Source organism: Aspergillus uvarum (assembly GCF_003184745.1).
Source record: "Aspergillus uvarum CBS 121591 unplaced genomic scaffold BO82scaffold_97, whole genome shotgun sequence".
Classification (NCBI taxonomy): domain Eukaryota; kingdom Fungi; phylum Ascomycota; class Eurotiomycetes; order Eurotiales; family Aspergillaceae; genus Aspergillus; species Aspergillus uvarum.
Genome location: NW_020291394.1, coordinates 33,996 through 56,065, shown reverse-complemented (window position 1 = coordinate 56,065; position 22,070 = coordinate 33,996). Strand labels below are relative to the sequence as shown.

The window sequence follows — 22,070 nt, the reverse complement described above, 5'->3', positions numbered from 1 at the left end:
CATGATGCTTTCCGAATCCGAACCGTATCAGTTTTTGACCCCAACCCTTATCTGAGTCCGTCGTGTGATTTTTTTTGTCGCCTCTCGTTCGCACACCCACTCCTCTCCCCCTCCTTTCTCCAGATTTTGCTTTTTTTTTTCGGGGTTTGCAGGCACAGTGATCGAATGGCCCGTCGCCTCCGGGCATCCGACCCAGATCGTAAAGGCCTGGGCATTGGCCTCTTTCACCCTTGCATAAGCCGTGCCAATCTTCGGTCGCTTGCTTTTTCGCTAATCCATTCTACGCTGTCAATCTTCCGATGAGGTTTCCGAGTTTGTGCGCCATGCTTGCGCCAATCCTTCGGCACGATGACGACAGACCTTTCTTCCCACGGCTGGATAAGATGGATCAAACCTGTTCCTCTGGAAATTAACGGTTCTGTTGCCCTGGAAGCCGTCCCTTCCAAGCTTGCAGGACATCCGGTCGCGGACTTCTGGGAGCCAGTAGCTCCGCAGTTGATGCGGCTAGATGCAGCTGCCACAGCCATTTATTATGTTCCAGGATCCGTATGCGTCTCGGAATGCAGTGCATCTGAGATGAGTGGCTCACGGACAGGGGAAGAACAGAAGAGGCCAAGGAAAAAAAAGAAAAACAATAAACCGAACAGGCCCAGACGAACAAAGGGGGGGGGAGGCAAACCAGAAAAAGATACGCTGTATGGACCGAGGGAGGAGAAGAAGCGTAATTGTCAGCCGCGCTCTTACACAGCGTGAACCAAACAACCCTCAGATTATGCACGGCGAGAGGAAGCGTAGTCCAACCAGATGGTCAACAACTATTTAAGTAAGGTTAGCTCTTCAGGGCTGCTGAATCTCATCTGGGTCAGAACGAAGGTACCGTCCTCGGTACATTACTTGGGATGATCATGCTTACTTTGTCGACATTGCTTCAGCAACTCTTTGGCCAGTGCAGAAGGTGTTCCGATATCCGAGGACTTAATAATATTTCCCACCAGATGGAATAGTCTTCTCGATGGGGTGAGGGAGGGGGGAGGGGGGGCGAAGGAGCCTGTGGGGAGACGCACCGTCTGCGAGCTGCGTGTCAAATCCAGGCAATGTGATGCATCCATCGAGCTAGAATCCTAGAGTGCAGCGAGCTAAGCAAGCTGACTTTCCAGCCTGATCAGTTGTTCCCCACGGCTGCACGTTGAAAAGAGGCCCACACCCACTGCTATTCTATTCTTTTTTGTTTCCTCTCCTTATGGTGGCTGCGATCACTGGCCTCTGTCGTCCAAGCCTCCTCCTCCGCCTTGTCCACTCCGTTTGATCCTGGACAAAGTGGTTGTTCCTTCTCCTCAACCCAAGGCCGCATTTTCTTGAGGGAAACTACTACCGTACTGAGGTAGAAGCAACGTCGCAGGCGATTGATACACCTGTCTCCGAAAAGGTAGATCGCGCGGTGGTACAAAAAGTACGAGGGCTCGAGAAGTTGCGAAGAATATCCCCGAGGGGTGTGGATTTCGATTGGGAATTGGCTGCAGGCTTTGGCGAAGGGGAAGACCGAACGGCAGGGGATCGTACCTCGTGACACCGACTCGGGTTGTCGTTGCCCACCAGATCCAAAGCACCAGTTGGTTGCGACCGAATCAAGAACTGCTCGCACCCTGAGTGCGCGCGCGTCGCAGGAACGAAGTCAGCAGAACGAAAGAAGGCAGTCAATTTCGCCAAAGGCCGTTTCGCGCAGCAAAACAAAGAGTGTGTTCGCGCCAGGATAGCTCCGAGTGGGCCTCCAGGGCCCTGGACCCCTCGCGCTGCCCCGTCCTCTCGCCCTTGGATCCTTCTTTGTCAAGAACACGGATCCCGGTGGATGACATAAGGAGCTCTTAACTCAAGGTTCGTGTCCTTGTGACGGGGATGGATGATTGTTGATACGAATTCCTTTGTGTGATGTACTCTGGCCTCACTGACTCTTTCTCCGATTAGGATCGTGAGGGTGCAGCGCAATCGATCCAGTACAAGCCGAATTCCCAGTGCGCTCCCGTGTGGGTGTAGGCGTGGCTGTGTGTGTGCATGCATGCGTGTGGTTCTTTGCTATCTACAGATGACCTCCTTTCTCCGCTATCGATTACGGCGATAACGATCCAATCAATACAGACAGTTACATGGGGACTGGTCCGCGGACTGGAATGCTTAAACGCGCGCACCGACCAGCATCGAACAGTTTGTTGGCGCCAATTCTAGAAGTCGAAGACCCTGCGTGTGGCGCCTAGATACGGGTCCTCCATCACCTGCATAACCGGCTCCATCTCCGCGTGCACGAGGGCCAAACCGTTGCGCCTGTGGGCTGGGGTTCGAGCTCGGGGAAGCGAATGGTCGTGTGCCGCAGACGCGGTGGATTTCAAGCTTAGCTCGATCAGTCCGTCGTCAGTCCGTCTGGCCTAGACGAGGTTGACTTTTGGCGTCTGTTTGATCTGACTTTGGGGCTGCGCCCCTCCTGCAGCACACTTGCGTCGGAACCTGCCAATGTGCGCATCATCCCTATGTCGCTGCGGTTCCTGTCGGATCGTCAAGACTGATACGCACCTTAGCCCGCTTTCCTAACCGTGGTCGTCTATCTAACGACTGGGAACGATCCCATTATTCGACGACCGCAGAGTGGTCGGTTGTTGCTCATTTGTCTGGAACTGCTCCACTGGGCCGATTGTCTGGCTCAGCTGGCGCCGAACGTTTCCCTCTTCCCTTTTATTTTTTTTCTTTGGTCGTCCCAGTAAATCTCTACCCTAGGCTCACCTTTTTCTTACCCATCTAATTTCCTGACACACTTACCCGCATTTTTTTATTGTTTGGTTTTTTTTCTAGGAAAGAAGCAGTTTGTTTGTGCGTCAGAAGACAGTCGGAGGCGACTCGGGCTGACCCATCGTTCAGCTACAGTCTGATCACTAGGCGGCGTTTCAATCCCGCCACACTTACTCCTTCCTCTTGTCAAGGTCGCTGTTCTCGCTTCCTATTGCTTCATTTCGATCTATTTTTGACTTTGGCCAAAAAATTTCAGAAAGACGTGCGGGGGGGCCCCAGTGATTAGCGTTGTGTTCGTCTTTGACCGAGCGTGGGTTTGTCTGTGTGTCGGCTGTCTGTGTGTGGTGGTTTCTGGATCGGGTTGATCGGATTTTCTATTAATCACACCAACATATTCCCTTATTATTATTTGATTTGGGAAACCATCTAGACCTGGTGTGGATTGGATGAACCAGATATTGCTCGGTCGCAAAGCTCCGATTTGATTTCGGGCAGAATTTCGTGACAGAGACACAGAGATTGGGAGCAGATTTAAGACGGAAATCGATAATCGATATTTCGTCATTGGTGAAGAAATTACTCTGTCGGTCCGAATTTGAAAATCGGATTTGAAAGAGAAAAAAGACAAAAGGAAAAAGAAAAGAGAAGACAAGAAATCAAAAGGAAGGAGAAGGGAGAAGGAGAAACCCCATCGAAAAAAAGGTCCGGAAGTCAACTCCAGAACAATTGAATATCGACATCATCAACCGGAACAAGAAGAAGCGGAAGAAGTTAAAAGATCGATCGGTCAGACCAACAGTGCAAACAATCCAGCCATCCAACTACTCAGCCATCCTGTCCGTCTGCCAGTGATTGTTCACAAAGGCTGAGAGTGTGAGAGAGAAAGAGAGACACGAAGATCGCCAGGGCTGACTTAGCTGCTGCTGCTACTGCTGCTTGCTGCTACTACTGCTGGTTAAGGTACAGTACAACTACAGGTTCTGCTGCAGCTTTGGTGCATTCTTCTGCTGCTTCTTTTTCTTCTTGGGCAGTTAAGGTTTGTCTGGAACCGTGCTCGGCTGGCTCTTGCCGCTTGCATTCTGACGACACCATCCATCTTTTTCCTTCCCTCGGCGCCGTTTTCGTAACCACCAAAACCACCAAAGACCCAAGTCAAAGTCATCCACTCTTCCACCTTTCCACCTTAACCAAAGGTCGAGCCCGCTCACTCAACCACTCACTCACTCACTCGCCAAAAGAAAAAAAAAAAAAAAAAAAAAAAAAAAAAAAAAAAAAAAAAAAAAAAACGCACACTACTATTACTGCTACCGCTACCACCGAAGCCGTCTGTTTTCAAACGGTCCCTACCATTCTTTACTACCTATCAATCCATTCATCACCACAACGCCCAACCCCAAATTCATCGAAGCTCTAAAGTTTACTACGCTACCACTAATTATCACTACCTCAAGAACGACCCTCCCCCTCCCCGAAAGCTGTTACCAATCCCGCAACTGGCAGCTGAACTACCAGCAATTCCCACCCTGTCTCCACTCCGGTACTTGGGTCCAAGAGGTCAAGAACAGCTCTTGTTCAGCTGCAACGGGCCTAAACTCACCTGGCCTTACCCTTACTAACTTACTGACTACAATTCTCACTATCCCACCTTCCCATTCTATCGGTCATACACTGTGCTGTCCCATCCTTTAACCAACTTCAATTCCCCTCCTCAGACCACTCTCTTACCCACCCCCCACCCACCACCCATCCATCACCTGCAAAAGTGACGAGGGTAGGTATCATTCATTTCATTCTGGTGCTTTTCCGAACCACACCTTGTTCCGCAGCCAGGTTCCAGAGTGGAAGCCCCCGGCCTGTCCGTTTTTTCTTCCTTGTAAAACCACCGGTTCACCTTCTGTCTCTCTTCATCCATCATATCAAGCTATTCCCCTGGGTATCCTGCTGTTATTCAGACGTGGTTCACTGCTCGTTTCCTGACGGATCTCCGACTTGGATCCCTTGGCTCCCTTTCAATTTGGTGCTATCTGTGCTATCTCCCCCATATCTCGCCTTGATGAGTGCGTCGACGTTTTCGGACGCTTCCCTGGCCCGCGATTCTCAGAGGTTTGTGCCGTCGCTCCCCCAGCTCTTGGTCGTCTCAAAGCTGGCTGCTCAACTCTTACTCTGTGATCCAGGGCTTCTCGCTGACGATGCTCACCTCCAGCGCGGACTTCGACTTGATCGTTCGCCAGCAGCCCACCCGGGCGCGCGTGGCTGGTGGGAAGGAGAAAGGTACGTCGCAGCCAGGAAACTTGGTCCCATGGACGAGCAGCCGTTGACTTGAGGATCGCCTTGCCTGGACAGAACGCAAGCCAGTTGATCCGCCTCCAATCGTGCAGATTCGTGTGAGAGAGGAGGGGACTTATCTCGCGCAGTATGTGACCGCAACCTCGAGCCCTCGTGCCCTCGGCTTTCACATTGCTAATAGGCGCGAGTAGACACTATCTCCAGAGTCCCTATTATTTTATGTGCTGCAGCCTCTACGATGCTTCCGAAGACAATCCTGTTCCCGTGGCACCATCCACCGCACTAACTGGTACACTGGTCTCCTCGCTTCACCGGTTGAAGGATGTGGACAACAGCGGTAAGGGAGGCCCGGGAGTGTTGGCAGACATGCGCCGTGTACTGACGCGCTGTTATCTAGATGGAGGGTTCTTCGTTTGGGGAGACTTGTCCGTGAAGATCGAGGGCGACTTTCGACTCAAATTCACTCTTTTCGAAATGCGCAAGTAAGGCTCTCCAAGTGGCCGGGGTGGGAATTTCGGGGGCCTTTGTGGGCCTCCATATGGAGAACGAGAAAGGAAAGGATGGACGTTGAGAGCTTGTGCTGACATTCGTCTACAGGGACGATGTAACCTACCTGAAATCCATCATCACGGACCGCTTCACTGGTGAGTATGCTTCATTATTGGACCGTTGCACAGCCCGAGATCAAATGCTTATTGGATGCAGTTTACCCTCCAAAGAGCTTCCCTGGAATGGGAGAATCGACCTTTCTGTCTCGATCGTTTGCAGACCAAGGAGTAAAATTGAGGATTAGAAAAGAACCGCGGACGCTGATGTAGGTAGACCACGGAGTTCACAGTATGGGCTGGGGTGGCGCTAGCGGCATGGCTGACTTGGGACACAGAAAACGGCCACCCCCACGACCGGAGGACTATCCTCAGCCGCTTCCACGATCGCCAGATCGCTCGTCAATTCAGATGTCGAGTAACGCATTCAGCGGGTACCCTCAAGCAGCAGGCAGAGACTATGCGTCGTACTACGGAGCGGCGCATCCAACCAAGCGAGCACGGATGTCATCGATTGACATGGGCACCAGAGGTGTCTATGATGCAGATGGCCGACTTCGCCAGATGGATGCTTACCCTCAGACTGCAATATACAATCAAGCGGGTGGCTATCCGGCTTCTATGATGCAGGGTTATCCGACGGGGCACACGGGAGTTCCGGACTATACGGTATGTCGGCCTGTCTCTTCTTTTGGCGGTCACTTAGTCGCTCTCAACAACGCTACCCGAGTGTCCTTTGAAAGACCGTAGCTAATTCTTGCTAAAGCTGACTCCGGAACAGATGAGTTACGGAATTCCGGCTTCCGCTCAGGTACCCCAGATGCAGGATCCAAGTGTTCACGGTCGATCGAGTCAACAGGCGACGATGCAGTCTCTTGGGATGGTAAATCAGCCTGGCACTCCGGTACGGACTTCTTATTCCCATCGTTCATCTATTCACGACGATAGACTAAGAACAAACCATTTTTCGATAGACAGCGGATGCAACAGGGGCGATGATGTCTCAAGGTTATCCTCGATCCCAGCAATATCAGACCAGCTCAACGATTCTCCCTCCTCTGCAACGAAACCGCAACTTTCCTCAGGGGGCGAACGGTGCGACGGCCCGAGGTTACTTTGATCAATCGTCTCAAGCGGCTACACCGATCCTACCATCTCAGCCTATGGGTACGAACGAGGCGGAGCGATACGGTTCCGCGCCTGGCCAGGCCCCTTTCGACCACCCTGGTTCGGCGAATGGCACCCCCCGATAAGCGAATTAACGCCCAGATGTATGTGTTCTGATATTGACGGTTTCTTTCTTCTCTTTTGCTTTTGGTTTCTTGCTGTTCATTGTTTGCTATGGGTTACTTGGATAGACAGTTCGGTCGGTGTTACTTTATGGGACTGAAATCGGCGGCACTTGGGGATACATGGCGCCTGGGGATTTAAAATGGGTCACCAGGGATTTTATTGCTACGTCTCTTGCTTTTTGCTTCTCTTGTTTCCAGGATGACGGTTACGAAGGAGGGTATTACTGACTTCGCTGTATATATTATTATTTTTGAGACCTGGAGTATTATGGCCTGCGGTGGGCAGCCGGCCTTCTTGCTTTGCTGCTCGCTCCTTGCTCATGAAATGGAAGTTAGGCGGTTTGGTACTGTCAGTAATCAGACGTCTTTGCATACGAAGTAATTAGAAGCTGGTTAGGAGGTAATCTGGGGTCCACGGTTTGTGTTGGGGTTGCCGTTTCTGGCAGGATTACAATTCATTCAAACCGTCAACTTCCTTAACTTGGACTCACTCACTCACTGCATTCATCCTCGGTCACCGGGCATCGCCTCGACCATTTGTGTTCTTTCCTCCCCTTTCCCTTCCCTTTTCGTTCCCTCTTTCTATCTTTCACTGAAGATCGTCTTCCTCCTTCGTCCCACCCTCTTGTGACTTTCCCCTCGACAAAGCCCTGCTGCTCACCACGGCTTCCGGTTCGGACAGCATGGCGGGACATCTGGAAAAAGCACTAGTCGGATCACGTCCAAGTCCGCCTGAGATTTCTAACCTGGAAATACGAAATACATGGTCGGGCAATTTCGATGATCCAGTCGCCGTAAGAATCTCGCTGGAGGTAAGCAATTTCACCCACCTCATTCTTTGAGCGTGCTCGGGGCCTTGAAGGGTCTGCCGCTGATTCAAGCAACCGGATATATGAGCACACAGGTCCAGTGTCTTCCCAACACGCAGGTTCAGCTTCTGAGCACCAAGCACTCGGGCATCTCCCTCATCAGCACTTCTGTAAACCGCGTCCATTCCCGTCATTTCGGTTCGAGCGATCAGTCAAGATATGAATATCGTCCTCCCAGTCCCCTATTTGCTTTCTCATCATCGGTGACTGAGAATGAAGATAATGGAGAGGAAACTAAGCTTGACTCGGGAAAATCGTCTGTATTCAACGCGGGGCATGAGGTCAGCGACGTCGGCGCTCCAAAGGACGTTGGGTCACCTAGCAACGATCAGGTTTGGGGGTCCAGATCTTGTTTTGGTGCAGACAGCCCACGTTTAGAAAGACTCCGAGTTACACGTCTGAGGACCACGAGCTTTCAAGAAGCACGCCCACGACATGCATCTCGTATCACTCCCCCACTCGAATCGCCGCCCATACGTCTAAACCTCGCTCGATCTGAGGACCGGAACAGCGGCCAGAACCTGGGGAAGCGAAGCGCTGCGGATGCGTGTCTCCCGAGTTCGGCATCAGACACGGAGAGTGAAAATCCGAATGACAAGGCAGTGGGACGCGGGGACACCTCGCACAGTGTTGCTTCTACCGGTCTTGCTCGCAGACACAAAAGCCTGGCGAGAAGTCCGCTTGCCGAAAAGATGCAGAGGTCGAGAGGCAAGCTCTCCACAAGCTATTGCTCCACTCATTCGAGTCGAAGCTCTAGATCCACACCAAAGATTGAGAAGCCAGTCGAACCGGTGCTCTCAGATACATCATCCGATGCTGGCCTGTGTGCTTCGAGCTACATCGAGGTTGCGGAGAATGACCTTTCAAACACCACGGCCACTCTTATTGATCGCGAGGAAGTAGCTGAAAATACCGTGTTGCCTACGGATAACAAACTGGACTCTGGTAATGGCTCAATCTTCCCGGTAGAAGATCTTGAAGAAGCAGTTGTCAGCAATGCTCTGCCTACGGACAAGCAACCGGACTCTAGCAATGACTCGATCTCGCCGGCAAAAGACATCGAAGAAGCAGCTGTCAATAACGCTCTGCCTACGGATAAGCAACCAGACTCTAGTAATCACTCGATATTCACAGCAAGAGACATCGAAGTTCTAGAAAAGTCCCTTTGGGAGCACGAGTCCTGGAGGCATCAGAAAGTCCGTGTCGATAGCCACCTTCCACCCATGGAAACAGTTCCAGAGCATATATGTAGTCAAGCAGCTCCAACTACTCCCCTCAAAGATAAGCAACGGTCACTGTTCGGTAGCACAGACGGAGCTGCGGACATTGAATCGATGCACGAATCTTTGCACAGTGACGAAACCCCCAAAGAATCTCGCCTTCCACTCACAAGTTCTGAACACGATGGGGTGACCACAGAAGCCCAAAGTCCCGTCACAAGCTCGACCTCTGTCAAGCCTGGATCCCCAGAGCCTACCATCCCGGAGCATCCAACCATTGACTCTGAAAAACAACCCAAATTACCCCAGCCGGAGGTATTTGGTGACCCGGAACTGACTCTCATCAATGATATTTTGTTTGTCAAAAGCCCTCCCAACATAACACCGGTGCCATACAAGATGGTTCTCACCTTGACCGTCAAACTTCAGAAAGGGACGCCAAGTGGCTGGAGCTATCTGATTATTCCGGGGTTGCCTAGGCTGAAAAATGGGGAAATAGGGGTTCTGCTCTTTCAGATTCCGGCAGACCACGGTCTTGAATTTCGAGTCACGGACCTGGGACGATATAAGATGGTGGAGAATTGCTTTCTGGCCGAGTTGGTCTATTGTGGAGACCTGATGATACCTCTTCGCCGGTGTAATCAGAACTTCTACGGGATTATCAAAGGTTTCACTGTGGACCAAGAGATCAAAGCGGAGATTATGCCTTGCTCTGGCACCGCAGAGGGCACTAAAGACCAGCAGAATGCTATTTGCATTCGATACCAGGCATTCTGCTCGGTGAAGCTCCACAATCGTTGCTTCTGTGCTGAGAGATGCTGTGTTCTACTATCGATAGATGGTGGGCCAGAAGGCTTCTTTCGAACCGAACTTGACACTCGAAAGACAGGGCTACAGGTAGTTCAGATCGCACCGGAACATGACACGCCTTTGGGTACCTCAACCCTACAAATCATTTGCAACCCGAAGAACTACGAGATGCTCTGTATAAGCTGGACGGTCAAGCTCTCCCACAACGACAACAAGAAAGCAAGCAGCTGGCTTCCTAGAGTCTACCCTGGACCATCTGGTTCGAATGATCGTGCTAAGCATTATCTCAGATACACTCACCTCCAAGGCGATGAATCCCCTGCTAAAAGTGCAGCGAATCACCATCCTGGAGAGTCTCCCAGTAAGATGACGCCTGAAGATTCCGAGGCTGGCTTGCAGACACAGGAGCAGCCGCTGGGGCATTTATCGCAGTTTGAAGAGTCTGGCACTGCAGATGCTTCTCCAGTGGGGAAAACGGAAGATGTAGCGAACATTGGCGAAGGGGCCTCCCGAATGACGACAGGAGAAGTCATGGGCGTCGGTGAAGAAGCCCGTGGTGCAGCTAGTGATGTGGATGGTGAGGAGATAATACAACGTGGCGAAGATGCGATAGCTGGTCAGAATGGAAAGCACGCGAGTCTTGCAACGAAGGGCCTTGTTGTGGTGTTTTGCCTGGGGGTTGCTGTGGGTGGCATTTTTGCCTCTGACAACACATACGCCAACGCTCTCAGTCGTTCATTCCGAGGCTCTTCGCAACCACCTGCCATCATGAATGAAACGGGCATTGATTTGACTAGCGAGGTGAGCTCTGTGGGGGCAAATGAGAACCACTCTCAGCAGATGTTCCAGCTGAACAATACTGAGTCAGTCGAAGGGGATGGCAATTTGTCGGAGGAGCCGACTGAGCAGGAGCCTGTTGCTGCAGAGGTCGAATTGGAGGAGCTGGGAAGTGGAGCAGACGACGTCGGAGAGAAGCAGCAGCCACACCATCCACACCAAACCCGCTCATTCCGGGACCAGGTGGATTACTGGCTGGGTTGGCGTGGGCCGATTGTTCCCAATGGTGACCAAGTGTGAGGGATTTGTGCTGAGATTGAGAGAAGCAGAACCTGTATCAAGCAGATACCAATTAGGTCTCTAGTCTAGTCTAGGTAGAATATTTACAATGGTCTGGTCATGGGCTCTGCTTGTGGTCTAAACCGTTTCCTCTAGGTGCTTCAACACTTCCTCGACCGCCCAAGTCAAGAGCTCCGTGATGGGTTTATCCCCACGGCCCGGAGCCACCGTGACCCCGGCATGTTCTCGCACGCGAGTTCCCTGACCCACGAGCCTGACCAGCACCTGGGGATCCGACTCCTTGAGCAAGCGGTCCTCGTCCTCCGTCTCCTCCTCCGGTAGCAACAACCACGCATGGTCCTTGACATAATTGGGCCACACGATATCATCGACATAGCCGGGGGGGTCAGTCCAGAAATTCTGCGGCGGCCGATCATCCTCCGCCTCCAGGTCGATCCTGTCGTCTTTCGCCGAGTCCCCGCCACTCTGTTGCCCCTCCGAAGAAGAAGCCACCGGCACCGGCGCCGCCCCGATAGTCACATACCCCGACCTCCTCTCCCGCCGCTCCTTGACCTTATCATACGCCGCCGGCAAAAACAAACGTCCATCCATCCGCTCATGGACCTCCCGCAGCGGGTGCTGCGCCGCCGCCATCGTCGGAGTTAGGCCAGCTGGCGCTGCCGGTGGCGCGAAGAGCAAAAACCCTTCCACGAACGCGACCGTCCTCGCCCCGGCTTGTAGCCGGACAAGCCGCTGCCGCACCCGTCTCTGCAACTCCTCCACCACCCCCTCCGCCACCACCCCGGCTCCTGTGCCTGTGCCTGTGCCTGTGCCTGGAGAATCCACCGGCTGGCTATCATTCTGATCCTCCTTCGACCGCAGCCGGGGCGGCAGCCGCCCGTGCGTCCGGACGTAGCTCAGCGAAGCCGCCAGGAAGGCGAGGTCGAGGGCGCCGGCCGTGTCCCAGTTTTGGAGGACGGTGCCGGTTGGGAGGGTTGTTTGAGGGATTCTTTTTGGGGGGGGGGACCCCATAGGGTTCAAGGGTTAGCCTGTGGGGGGAGATTTTGGGGGGTGGGGGCTGACCACGCACTTATCGTCCGGGTGGTAGAAGTCATCTTCGTGGATGAGGAGGGAGTGGATTTTCGGGTCATCGGAAGGGAGGGTGAAGATGCGGTGCAGGAGGCGGGCGAGGGTGGTTTTGCCGCTGCTGGAGGGGCCGGAGAGGGCTATTATTTTTGTGGGTTGGGTGGTGGGTGGCAGTGGCATTTTTGTTTGTGTTGATGGTGCTTATGCAGAGAGCTTGGGAAGAGGGAAGAGGGGTAGGTAGGGAGGGTGCTTAGCAGGTTGATCGGCGGGTTTATCGCGGAGATTGGAGGTGAGGTGGGGCGCTGTCTTATTCTTATCGTTATCGCGCGCGCGTGTGATTGCACGGACGTTTTTGCGACAGTACTCCGTAGTCTGCGGTGACGGCGAATTACTTGAAGTGGTATAGTGTTCCTTCTTAGAGTTAGCGCCCTTTACCCTTTAGCTATCTGCTGCGTGGAAATACAAATCAGCACCTTACCACCTTTCCGCCTCGAGAATTTGCTTAAGGACGACCACTACGTGGCTAATGCGGCTTACCTCATTGCTCAATGTCAACTGCGTTATCTTTCTACAAGATCTACCGTAAGCCGAAAACATCTGCTTGCTCTTGCCATGGTCCTCACTGGATCAAGTACTCTCAGATAATTTTCGACTTTTGAGTCCTTTCGATATCCTGCATACACAAAATAATATTAAACTGGATTACATCTCTTCCTAAAGCAAGGATGAAGGTCATGAGTATAGCCTATCATTATTAAATAACAAATGCCATACTGGTGAAGTGGTATACCTAACAAACTCTTTCCAGATATCCCTGGCATCTTTGTCTGCCACTTTTTGACTCTCATCACCACCAATAAACGGTCATAATTCATGAGCTCTTTGTGTTCAAAGCATCGCTAAATTGAGCGTGCTGCTTCTGAAACTGCACTAACTCCTCCGAGGTGAATTGAAATGGGCAATCACCAGATAATCCCAAACTATCCCATTCTGCCGAGACAGAGATTAGGTAGCTGTAAAGGCCTAGTATATCACCCTCTGTGGATAAGTCGTAGTACCGATACAGTTCAGTCAGTTTTGGGTCAAGATTCAATGCCTCATAAACTGGGTTATTGTAGTCAAATATGCACATTTCGTAATATCTGGTACGGGCGGCCGTGTCTTGGTTCTGAAGTACGCTTTGCTTCTGTTCGGGACTGAGTTCAGCAAAACCAGAGAGGCTAGGCATAGAATCGCCAAGTTTATGAGATCTGGAAGTTCCAAGAAATTTGGGGAACTGTGCTTGTAGAAATAAAGGAAGTATTTTAGCTGACTGCCAACCGATAATTCCAAGAATATTTGTAGGCTGTGTCGCCGAAACCAGGATATCGTCAAGAGGTAAACCACTATGCCACAAAGTTGGTTTCGAGACTCTCTGGACTCGATTGTCCGAGGTCAAAATAGGCGTCAAAATCGAGGCCTTTTCTAGCAGGGCTCTAGTTTCATCGATAGGGTCGAAATGAACTTGAGTCATAGCTTGGAACTTATTTTCGACACTCTGGCGAATTGTTTGGGTAGTCACCTGTTGCTGACCGAAGTACGAGGCGAAATTTTCAAAAGATAACCCTACAGTGGGTTGAAAGGATGGTTAGAACAGTGTTGATAGCCAATAACAAATATGAAAGAATAACGTGGACGTGAGAAATAGACTGACAAGGCCCGAAAGACTTTAACTCTCCAGACGATTCCGTGTTGTCATCTGTTTGTGACAACTTATATATTGGTCCAACGCAGAAAGATTCACCACAGTCGCGTTCAGACGCCAGCGGATAATACTTCGGTTGAGCAGATGCCGAACCCCGCAAGTAGAGAGCACCGAATGCTGGGAAATCCAGATTTGCAAGCTCAGTCTCCATAGCAACAATCTTCTCAATTATGCTGTAGCGATCCAGGGTACTTAGATTTCCCCACAAGTCTTTGAGAGCAACCCCAGGAGTCTTCTCTATGATCAAATATTCCGAACCAATCTCATTTGTCTTATCTGAGTTCCAGGCGAGGACATTTGGAACTGGAAGGGATGTATATTGACGCACTAGAAGATATCAGCTTCAAAGAGTTTGTCTAACAGGATATGAAGCATACAGTATTTGAGTGTCGCTACCTCAGACGCGAGGAAGGCTTGTTCTGTGCGTGTGCATGGTATCCTTGCAATGAGTTTACACCCATTATCCATAGTAAGCAGGAACCCTCTACTGAATTCACTGTTTAGCTTATCCACGTGTACGCAAATGGGATTGCCGTCGAGAAGAGATGAGGCTAGGCAACGTAATTTATGAAGATCGAGTTCCAGTTTGCGCTGTGCAGATTGCTGTGCCTCTGGGGGGTGAATCGATTCATCGTGATCAGACCGCCTCTTTGTCAATCTTTTTGAGGACATTGTAGTAAATGATGATTTGGGTGCCTTCAATGGCGCTAGAAGGGTCGCGCGTCCGCAAAAAGTCGAGGTTGGGAAACGTGGCTTAAGACGGAATGAGCAAGGCGGCTGAATGTGCCTCAGCATTGATGCTGGCACGAATAACAGAAAGACCACGAGACTGACTGCAAGTAGACTTGCACAAAGCTGAAGCAAGACCCGATTTTCAAGATATTTAGATCAGATGTCATTCGCGTAGAGACAAGATTAAGAGCTCATTTGTGTTGAAGCTCGCGGCGGTGAAATTCGATCGGCGGTGCCTGCCCCTGTCCCCGTAAGTCACATGATCTATTCAAGAAACACGGATGCGCAAAGCGGGATTGTGAGGGGCAGCTAAGGAGATTCCACGCGGCAAAACCAGATGCTCTGCTTTCGCTATATTGTCTTGTGCTACATCCGAGAACCGCCTTACTGATTGCTTATCCATACATATTCGTAAGCCAAGCACAGTAGACACATTGATTGTATTTCAATAATGCAAAACCGTGTAAAATGCCTCGTTATAGAAAAATGAAAAATGAAGACTTGAGCCACACAGTATCACTTTCGCTCACAATTAATCAGCTAGCGGCCAAGTGAATCGGCCATTGGCATAGAGATGGCCTAAGTTACACGATAATGACGACTAGCCATGTCAATAAGAACGTTGTCAAGTCATAAGCCTGATCATTTCACCAAACAAGACATTTGAAGTAAATGTGATCGTAAGGACGAATTGACTGCAACTAAGCCTTATGGCTATATTTTAGATTTTGAGGGTTGGGATAATAGCATGTGGCTGTCATTCTAGCTTTTGCGGATATTTCGGGCAAGACTCTTGCCTAGTGAAGGCGAAAAGGAAAATGGACGAGTTACAGCTTGAACGAGAAGGTGAAGGTGCCGGGGTCGGGTAAAGAGGAGGGAACTATTTGCTCAGAACCGTGAAACGAAGACCAGCCTAGCCAAGTCAGACCAAGCAAGTCTGCTTCATTATGCCTTGAAAATTTCCGAAAGAATCCAATCAATCGCACAAGGCACGCTCCTAAATCTCTTGACCTTCTTGCAATATAGACAGCAGACCGCCGACAAGATGGAAACTTCCTGTGACAAATATCTCGGTCTCTTTCAATTCGCGGTTTTCTCTGGCAATCGCTCTCGCATGGTCAACAGCAGCTTCTATCGAGGGCAAGCAGATCACTTTATCTCCGGGGTTCAGCTCTTTCCAGGTTTGCGCTAATTCTCTTTGCAAAGATAAATTCTGGATCGCATCTGGGTCGACGTTTTGATTCATGAATTCTTGAGGTCACACAAGTTAGTCACAGCATATTTTTTTCGGTTTCTCCATTGCATGAATTGTAGGTGCTAGATGATGATACACACCGATATTACTCGGCTTCAGTCTATTCATGCTATTTGTGCAGAAAATGGCGCACGTGAGTTTGAGACCAAAACGTTTGTCTAGAGTATTATGAACGGTTTTGAGAAGCGAAATGGCGTCTCTCGAAGATTGTTGATTAAATATAAGAACGCGCGGAAGACTGCCGGATTTCTGTGAGCACTCCAGTCTAACAGTGACTTGAAGAGAAACCAACCTGATACCCGATCTTCTTCCAAACCAAGAGCAGGCTACTTCGAGACTTTCTTGAGTGTGCGCACCATCAAGATACCAATGTTCATGACCCATGACTAGTTCTTGGCATCTCCCTCGGCATAAAGTATCTTCAAGCCCTTGGATAAATAGGGTAGACAGCTCACCACCCCTGAAACTTGTGAGAACTCCAAGCTTTTTCAGTACGGTTTCTGCCAATTTGATAGCTAGAAAAGCATTCGTCCGTTGGAAAGGTTCTGCTGGTTTAATGTCAATCTCATGGACTGCCTGATATTCCTCAACTATACTCAGAGAAGCTCCTTTTTCAGTTGCACGTTTCTTTAAAACCTCCATCGCATCAGATACCTGAGGTACAGTGAACGCAGGACATCCTTTCTTAAAGATCCCTGCTTTGTGCCACGCTATCTTGTCAATTGTATTACCAAGCATAGTAACGTGATCAATACCGAGTGTAGTAATACCAGTAACAGCAGGGCTGGCAATAATATTAGTAGAATCTAGTTCGCCTCCAACGCCGACCTCGTAAATGGCTGTGGTAACATCCTCTTGCATGAAGACATGAAATGACATAAGAGTCAGGAATCGAAAGTAAGATGGTCTGATAGCCGAGTTGAGATCTTCAAGTTCAAGAGCATCCCAGACTTCAAAGAAGTACTTGGCGAATTTCTCCTCCGATAATGGCTCTGAATTGATCTGAATTCTCTCGCGCACAGTTGTCAAATGGGGTGAAGTATAAAGCCCAATCTTTTGAGGAGTCCCAAGTGAAAGGCGATGTTGTTGAAGGATAGAGTTTGTGTAAGCGCAAGTAGTGCCTTTGCCTTTAGTGCCAGCAACATGGACTACATTGAGTCTGTCAAGATCACTGATCTATTTAGGTTGTGTCTACTATATCAGACATGTTCGGTGAGCAGTGAGTAGGTATGCCTACCGAGTAGCCTAGACATTGAACCCAATTTCGCATTTGATCCAAAGCCGATTCATTGAGGAGTTTTTTTGACTGAATCCGATCTCGTAAGACTTTGAAACCAGTTTGCGTCGTATTTAATTTTCGTATCGCTTCCTAATCAATTCTATATCAGTTGATATTACCAGAGACTGGAATGGAATGTAGAATATACAATGTAATTCGGTGTAGACTTAATCATCTTTGTAAATATAGTAGCAGGTGGCTTTTTAACTGGGAACGGTCAAAAACCACCAACTGTGCGCGGGAGATTGCTTGCCTTTATAGCCAATAGCTGGATTCTAGCTTTACTATGGAGTAAGATAAATTACACTAAACCGATATGACCAAGGCACACAAAGTTACCCCTCACCTGCCCCACCACACCTGCGATCCGAACCGCAAAGTCTTATCGTGCACCCTGGGTGCCTATTGGAAGTCTTACGTTATCATTGTCACATTAGGCACAGGCGCTTGCACTCCTCACTCTATTGGTGAGATTTTCTCGCGTGTAGTCCTGTTACTATTTTAGTTTCCGAGGCAGCATGTCATGTCAGTACTTAAAGGACAGATCTTCCCTTCGAAATCAAGCTCTCTGTTATCCATCAGAGCCTCACCAAATATATGGTCAAGCACGTCTCGAAACAAACCGCCTAGAATGAACACAAGTACTGAATACGGACTAACAGTCCTCTACCAACCGCCTAGCTCGGACGATATTACATATGAGTAAGGACTAAGCAAGTCTCCTTTATAAATCGTTCTACTCATCCAAATCCAGCCTCATCGCGGTTCACGGGCTTAACGGAGATGCAATAGAGACTTGGACCCACAAGCAGAGTGGAGTCATGTGGCTTCGTGATCTATTGCCACAGGAGTTGCCAAACATCCGTATCATGACATACGGATACAATGCACGGTTCAACAATTTTACCGGACACCAGGATCTTAGAAACATATCCATGAAACTTCTGTCCGAACTGGTCGATTTGAGAAAGACGGAAAAGGTTTGAATTCAGCTGAGACACGCTAGCGTTTGCTTACACTCAAACAGGAATGCAAGAGACCTATTGTCTATATTTGTCATAGCCTTGGTGGAATTGTTGTGAAGAAGGTACGAAACTGTTCAAACCTCAATAAACTTGGCTAATTCTGCTCCTAGGCCCTTCTCATACGGTGCCCAAGGGAGCAGCAACATGTACAAGATGCCGCCTACGGGGTCATTTTTCTAGGTATATTGCAACACCTGCCATTTAGTTTCAATCATGCTAATGACGTAGCAACCCCTCATAGTGGCAGTGGTGTTGCCGATACAGGAAAGGTCATAGCGAATATCATCCATGCTTGTTCCCCTTTCCGGCCGGCTCGCGGACTGCTGAGCTTGCTTCGCAAAGATTCCAAAGTGCTATTTGAAATCACAGAAGACTTCGTGGAGAAAGCAGGGAAGTTACAAATTGTATCATTCTTCGAGATGGAAATGACAAGCATTGGGATTTTCAAAAGACTGGTATGCCAATATAAGTTGAATTAGATAAAAGGTCTGACAGTCCATTTTAGGTCGTTGAGCAGCGGTCGGCAATCCTCAACATCCCAAATGAGATCCCGATAGGTCAATTCGCTGATCATCGAAATATTGCACGATTCTCATCTGTGAAGGACCGAAACTATAGACCGGTAGTTACTCGCTTACTCAAGTTTAAACAAGATATCACAAGAGCACTTACTAGTCCCGCTAGTTGCTCGCGAGAAGAACAATGTCAGTCTCAAGTTCTTCGACAGATTGCCGCGCATTACTAACCAGTCTAATAGTTTCGAAACTTGATATGGACACAGAACTTGTATTTGATGTGCCGTTCGATAGGTGTACTTCATTCCGAGGAAGACAACAACTTCTAGACAATATGGACAAGTATTTCAGTCAGTCTAGTTCGGATAGACAGTTGATATATGCACTGACTGGCCTCGGTATTTCACACTTGCATTATTTAGAGGTCTAATTTTTCTAACTCGGAGCAGGCGGAACTGGTAAAACACACAGCGCATTGCAGTACGCTCTGCGTAATCGTTTTAGATATAAAGATGGTGTGGTATTTTTCAATGCCACTTCAAACACTACGTTGATGGCCGATTTCCAGCGTATCTGTGATTTGCTGCACCTGGGTAATACACCTGACAAGATAGAATTCTTGAGAAAGTGGTTCGCCAGACCCAGAAATACTCATTGGCTCATGATCTTCGACGGCGCAGATGACCTGGACTCTGTCTCACTCTCAAAGTATTTTCCGGTCTGTTCTTGGGGTCACATTATCATCACAAGTCGCGATCCAGTAGCCGTCGGTGTCCTTGCTCCTGCAGGTCAAGCCGTGGAACCCCTGGATGAGCATGCTGCCATAGGTTTACTCCTTGAAAAAGCTGCTATCAGTGATATGACGCAGGATAATCTCGACCAGGCTAATGCTATTGTAAGAAAGCTGGGATACCTTCCGCTGGCAATCGATCAAGCTGGTGCTTTTATCCGGAGACGACAGAAGTCGCTGAGAGACTATCAGCGCCTCTTTCAAGAAAAGCAGTACGAAATACTCAAGATCAGTCCTGGAATAAGTGGTTATGATAACACCGTGGCGACTGTCTGGGAGCTGAACTTTCGTCAACTTGAAAGAGACGCTCCACGAGCTTCAGGCCTTTTGATACTTTTCTCATACCTCGAGGGCGGTAATATCACCGATACAATGCTCCGCAGAGCATGCTCAATGAAAAAGGTGTGGGGCCGCGACGGGGAAATCGCCCATATCACACCCAAAGAGACAGGTCTCAACCAAGAATTGACCACTCTCCTCGGGGATGAAATGCAACTGGATGAAGAACTTGGGCATCTGCTTGGGTTCTCATTGATTCAGAGAAATACCACGGGAACTGAAGGAAAGGCGATATCGGTTCACCCTCTCGTTCAGGACTGTGCAACTCATAGAGTTGCTCAGAAAGAGCGTGTAAAATGGCAGATACAAGCTATTTTGCTAGTCGCTCATGCATTTCCTTTCAGTGTATATGTTGATGATGAGTATGTCTCCTTTTAATCACCGAGATTCGCTGCTAACAAGTCATAGTTTTGGTGCTGTTGGACGAGAGATGTTTGTCCATATCCCTCGGATATTGAAGATTTTCGACCAATTAGACCCTTCCGTCTGTAATAACTACCTTGCTCTCAAGAAGGCTGTTACTATTATGCTCCTTTCTGCTGCAAGATTCCGCTACTTTCCGTGGAAAAACGAATGCATTGACAGAATAAAAGTTCTTCTGTCGAATGAGAAAGATTGTTATTTGAAAGGATGGGCTACCTGTGTCGAGAGCAAAATTCTTCGTTTGCAAGGCAAGTTCAAGCAGTCATATACAGTTCTCGAAAACCATATCCACAGCATAGCTTTGCCGGGGCTTGACGAGGCTCTGGTTTCGGATGTGAGATGGAATGCCACGAAAGGAGATATCGTAGTCTCTTTTGCAGAGACTCTTATCAGAGAGGGCGATCTCCAACGGGCCCAAGAAGAGCTCGATGTCTGGCAGCCCATTCATCCAGATGCTCCATCATCGATGGAGCTTCTGGTCTTACAAAGTCGTGATGTGATGATCGGGAGGATATTACGAAACCAGGGTCGATTTCAAGAGGCGCTGCCATACTTGGAGCAAATACTCAGTCGATTTTCAGCAGAGGATTACTACGTAAGTACTGGTTGGCAGATGAATCTAATCTCGAATATCACCGCATTGTACTGCGAGGTTGGAAGACCAAAGGAAGCAGAAACAATTATCGAGAAACCCCTTGAAATAAGTTTTAAGAATGGATGGTATAACATCAGTACAGGGAGGCAATTACGGCTCGGCCTCATAGAAAGCTTTATTCGACGTGGCTTGCTTATGAGAGCTGAGCAGTGCTTGACAGAGCTTTTGTCAGTCGTCGAGCGAATTACTGATCCAGATGTCAGCCAGACTACGCAGCATTTTCGCGTGTGGGTCGGACTGGCAAGAATCTCACACCTCCAAGGTCAATTAGATACTGCACTTGCTCGTTGGCAGCGTGCATCAGAACTATTGAGAAAATCAGGTTGGGATCGGGGTTTCAATCATGGTGTTGTTTTGTACTCCATCGCTCAGATCTTATCACGGATTGGTCGATACGACGAGTGTCCACATATCATGAAGCAAGCGCAGGAAAACCTTGCAGATGAGAAGGGAAGATATTGGATTGTGGGACTTGGCTCATACTGGTATGACTATATCGTGACCGTGCTAGGAAGTGAGGGGAGAAACCCAGTGATTTTGTCTTCATAGTTTGACGGGGGAGCACGAGCCTGAAATTGTGGCCTCAAGTGCATTGAGGACAATCCATAGCCTTGCACAGAAGAAGAGTGGTCAGTCGTTGGCTGTATAGAGACCTATTGTTACAAGGCAATCGCTCCTTGGTAAGTGGGCTACTTACGTGAAGCCGATACAGTTTCATTCTGCCTTTCTTCCCCCGTGCATATGGACATCTTATAAAACTTTTAAAGCCCACAAGGGTGGAAAGTTACCTCCCAATCAAATACTTCATATATCACCAAGTATCACCAAGTGGTCGAACTATCAACGAGGGCTTATTGGCTGTATGGATACCTTATATCGATCCCTAAAGCCGAATAACCGCAAAATCAAGCCTCTTTAGTCTCCACGGCCACGACTCCCTTTCAAGAACTGAATCTGACGCGGTGTAGTGAGCGTAGCTCTGTAGGATACTCATGTGTAAGATACTTTGCGAGAGATATTAACTAACAAGGACAGTTTTTACGGCTTCAAGACGTTGAAGAACCACTTCAAAAATGTATGTGAATTAGAATGCGGGAAGAGGCGAGCCGCTTGCCTGCTTGCCTGGCGGTTATTTTACGGGCAGATAAGGTAATATGACAAAATATTACATGATCTTTGTAAGCCGAAGCCATCTGCTTTATCTCTGCTATGCTTTTGATCTGATCAAAAGATTTTAGATGATTTTCGACTTCTGAGTCCTTTTAACGCTCGCATACACAATGTAACATTTGGCTTGATTATATCTCTTTCAAAAGTAAGGATGAAGATCATGAATTTAGCCCTATCAAAGTCATTCTTCGAGCTATTTAGAAC

General features: G+C 49.1%; 6 protein-coding genes across 6 annotated transcripts; 3 read left to right on the top strand and 3 right to left on the bottom strand.

Annotated features, from left to right (window-relative positions):
• Window positions 1-4,828: 4,828 nt before the first annotated feature.
• vosA lies at window positions 4,829-6,859 on the top strand (the record flags this gene model as incomplete). Its single annotated transcript, XM_025631942.1, has 10 exons — window positions 4,829-4,878; window positions 4,979-5,046; window positions 5,119-5,188; window positions 5,253-5,398; window positions 5,459-5,543; window positions 5,659-5,705; window positions 5,767-5,875; window positions 5,945-6,275; window positions 6,388-6,510; window positions 6,581-6,859. The coding sequence occupies 10 exons, from the start codon at window positions 4,829-4,831 to the stop codon at window positions 6,857-6,859; spliced, it is 1,308 nt and encodes a 435-aa protein (XP_025486213.1).
• Window positions 6,860-7,581: 722 nt separating this feature from the next.
• On the top strand, window positions 7,582-10,874 carry BO82DRAFT_436969 (uncharacterized protein; the record flags this gene model as incomplete). Its single annotated transcript, XM_025641155.1, has 2 exons — window positions 7,582-7,710; window positions 7,803-10,874. The coding sequence occupies 2 exons, from the start codon at window positions 7,582-7,584 to the stop codon at window positions 10,872-10,874; spliced, it is 3,201 nt and encodes a 1,066-aa protein (XP_025486212.1).
• A 58-nt stretch (window positions 10,875-10,932) lies between these two features.
• BO82DRAFT_348053 (ribosylnicotinamide kinase) lies at window positions 10,933-12,196 on the bottom strand. Its single transcript, XM_025633815.1, has 2 exons — window positions 11,944-12,196; window positions 10,933-11,862 (listed from the first exon to the last, which is right to left on the bottom strand). The coding sequence occupies exons 1-2, from the start codon at window positions 12,117-12,119 to the stop codon at window positions 10,992-10,994; spliced, it is 1,047 nt and encodes a 348-aa protein (XP_025486211.1). The 5' UTR covers window positions 12,120-12,196; the 3' UTR covers window positions 10,933-10,991.
• Window positions 12,197-12,810: 614 nt separating this feature from the next.
• BO82DRAFT_379143 (uncharacterized protein) lies at window positions 12,811-14,151 on the bottom strand (the record flags this gene model as incomplete). Its single annotated transcript, XM_025637670.1, has 3 exons — window positions 12,811-13,544; window positions 13,633-14,010; window positions 14,061-14,151. 3 exons carry the CDS (start codon window positions 14,149-14,151, stop codon window positions 12,811-12,813), a joined length of 1,203 nt encoding a protein of 400 aa, XP_025486210.1.
• Window positions 14,152-15,412: 1,261 nt separating this feature from the next.
• BO82DRAFT_379142 (FolC protein) lies at window positions 15,413-17,124 on the bottom strand (the record flags this gene model as incomplete). Its single annotated transcript, XM_025637669.1, has 5 exons — window positions 15,413-15,666; window positions 15,751-15,908; window positions 15,963-16,846; window positions 16,908-17,039; window positions 17,098-17,124. 5 exons carry the CDS (start codon window positions 17,122-17,124, stop codon window positions 15,413-15,415), a joined length of 1,455 nt encoding a protein of 484 aa, XP_025486209.1.
• A 402-nt stretch (window positions 17,125-17,526) lies between these two features.
• On the top strand, window positions 17,527-21,245 carry BO82DRAFT_427198 (LipA and NB-ARC domain protein; the record flags this gene model as incomplete). Its single annotated transcript, XM_025640382.1, has 9 exons — window positions 17,527-17,651; window positions 17,704-17,929; window positions 17,977-18,036; window positions 18,085-18,154; window positions 18,203-18,429; window positions 18,480-18,678; window positions 18,732-18,887; window positions 18,939-19,980; window positions 20,027-21,245. The coding sequence occupies exons 1-9, from the start codon at window positions 17,581-17,583 to the stop codon at window positions 21,243-21,245; spliced, it is 3,270 nt and encodes a 1,089-aa protein (XP_025486208.1). The 5' UTR covers window positions 17,527-17,580.
• Window positions 21,246-22,070: the final 825 nt, after the last annotated feature.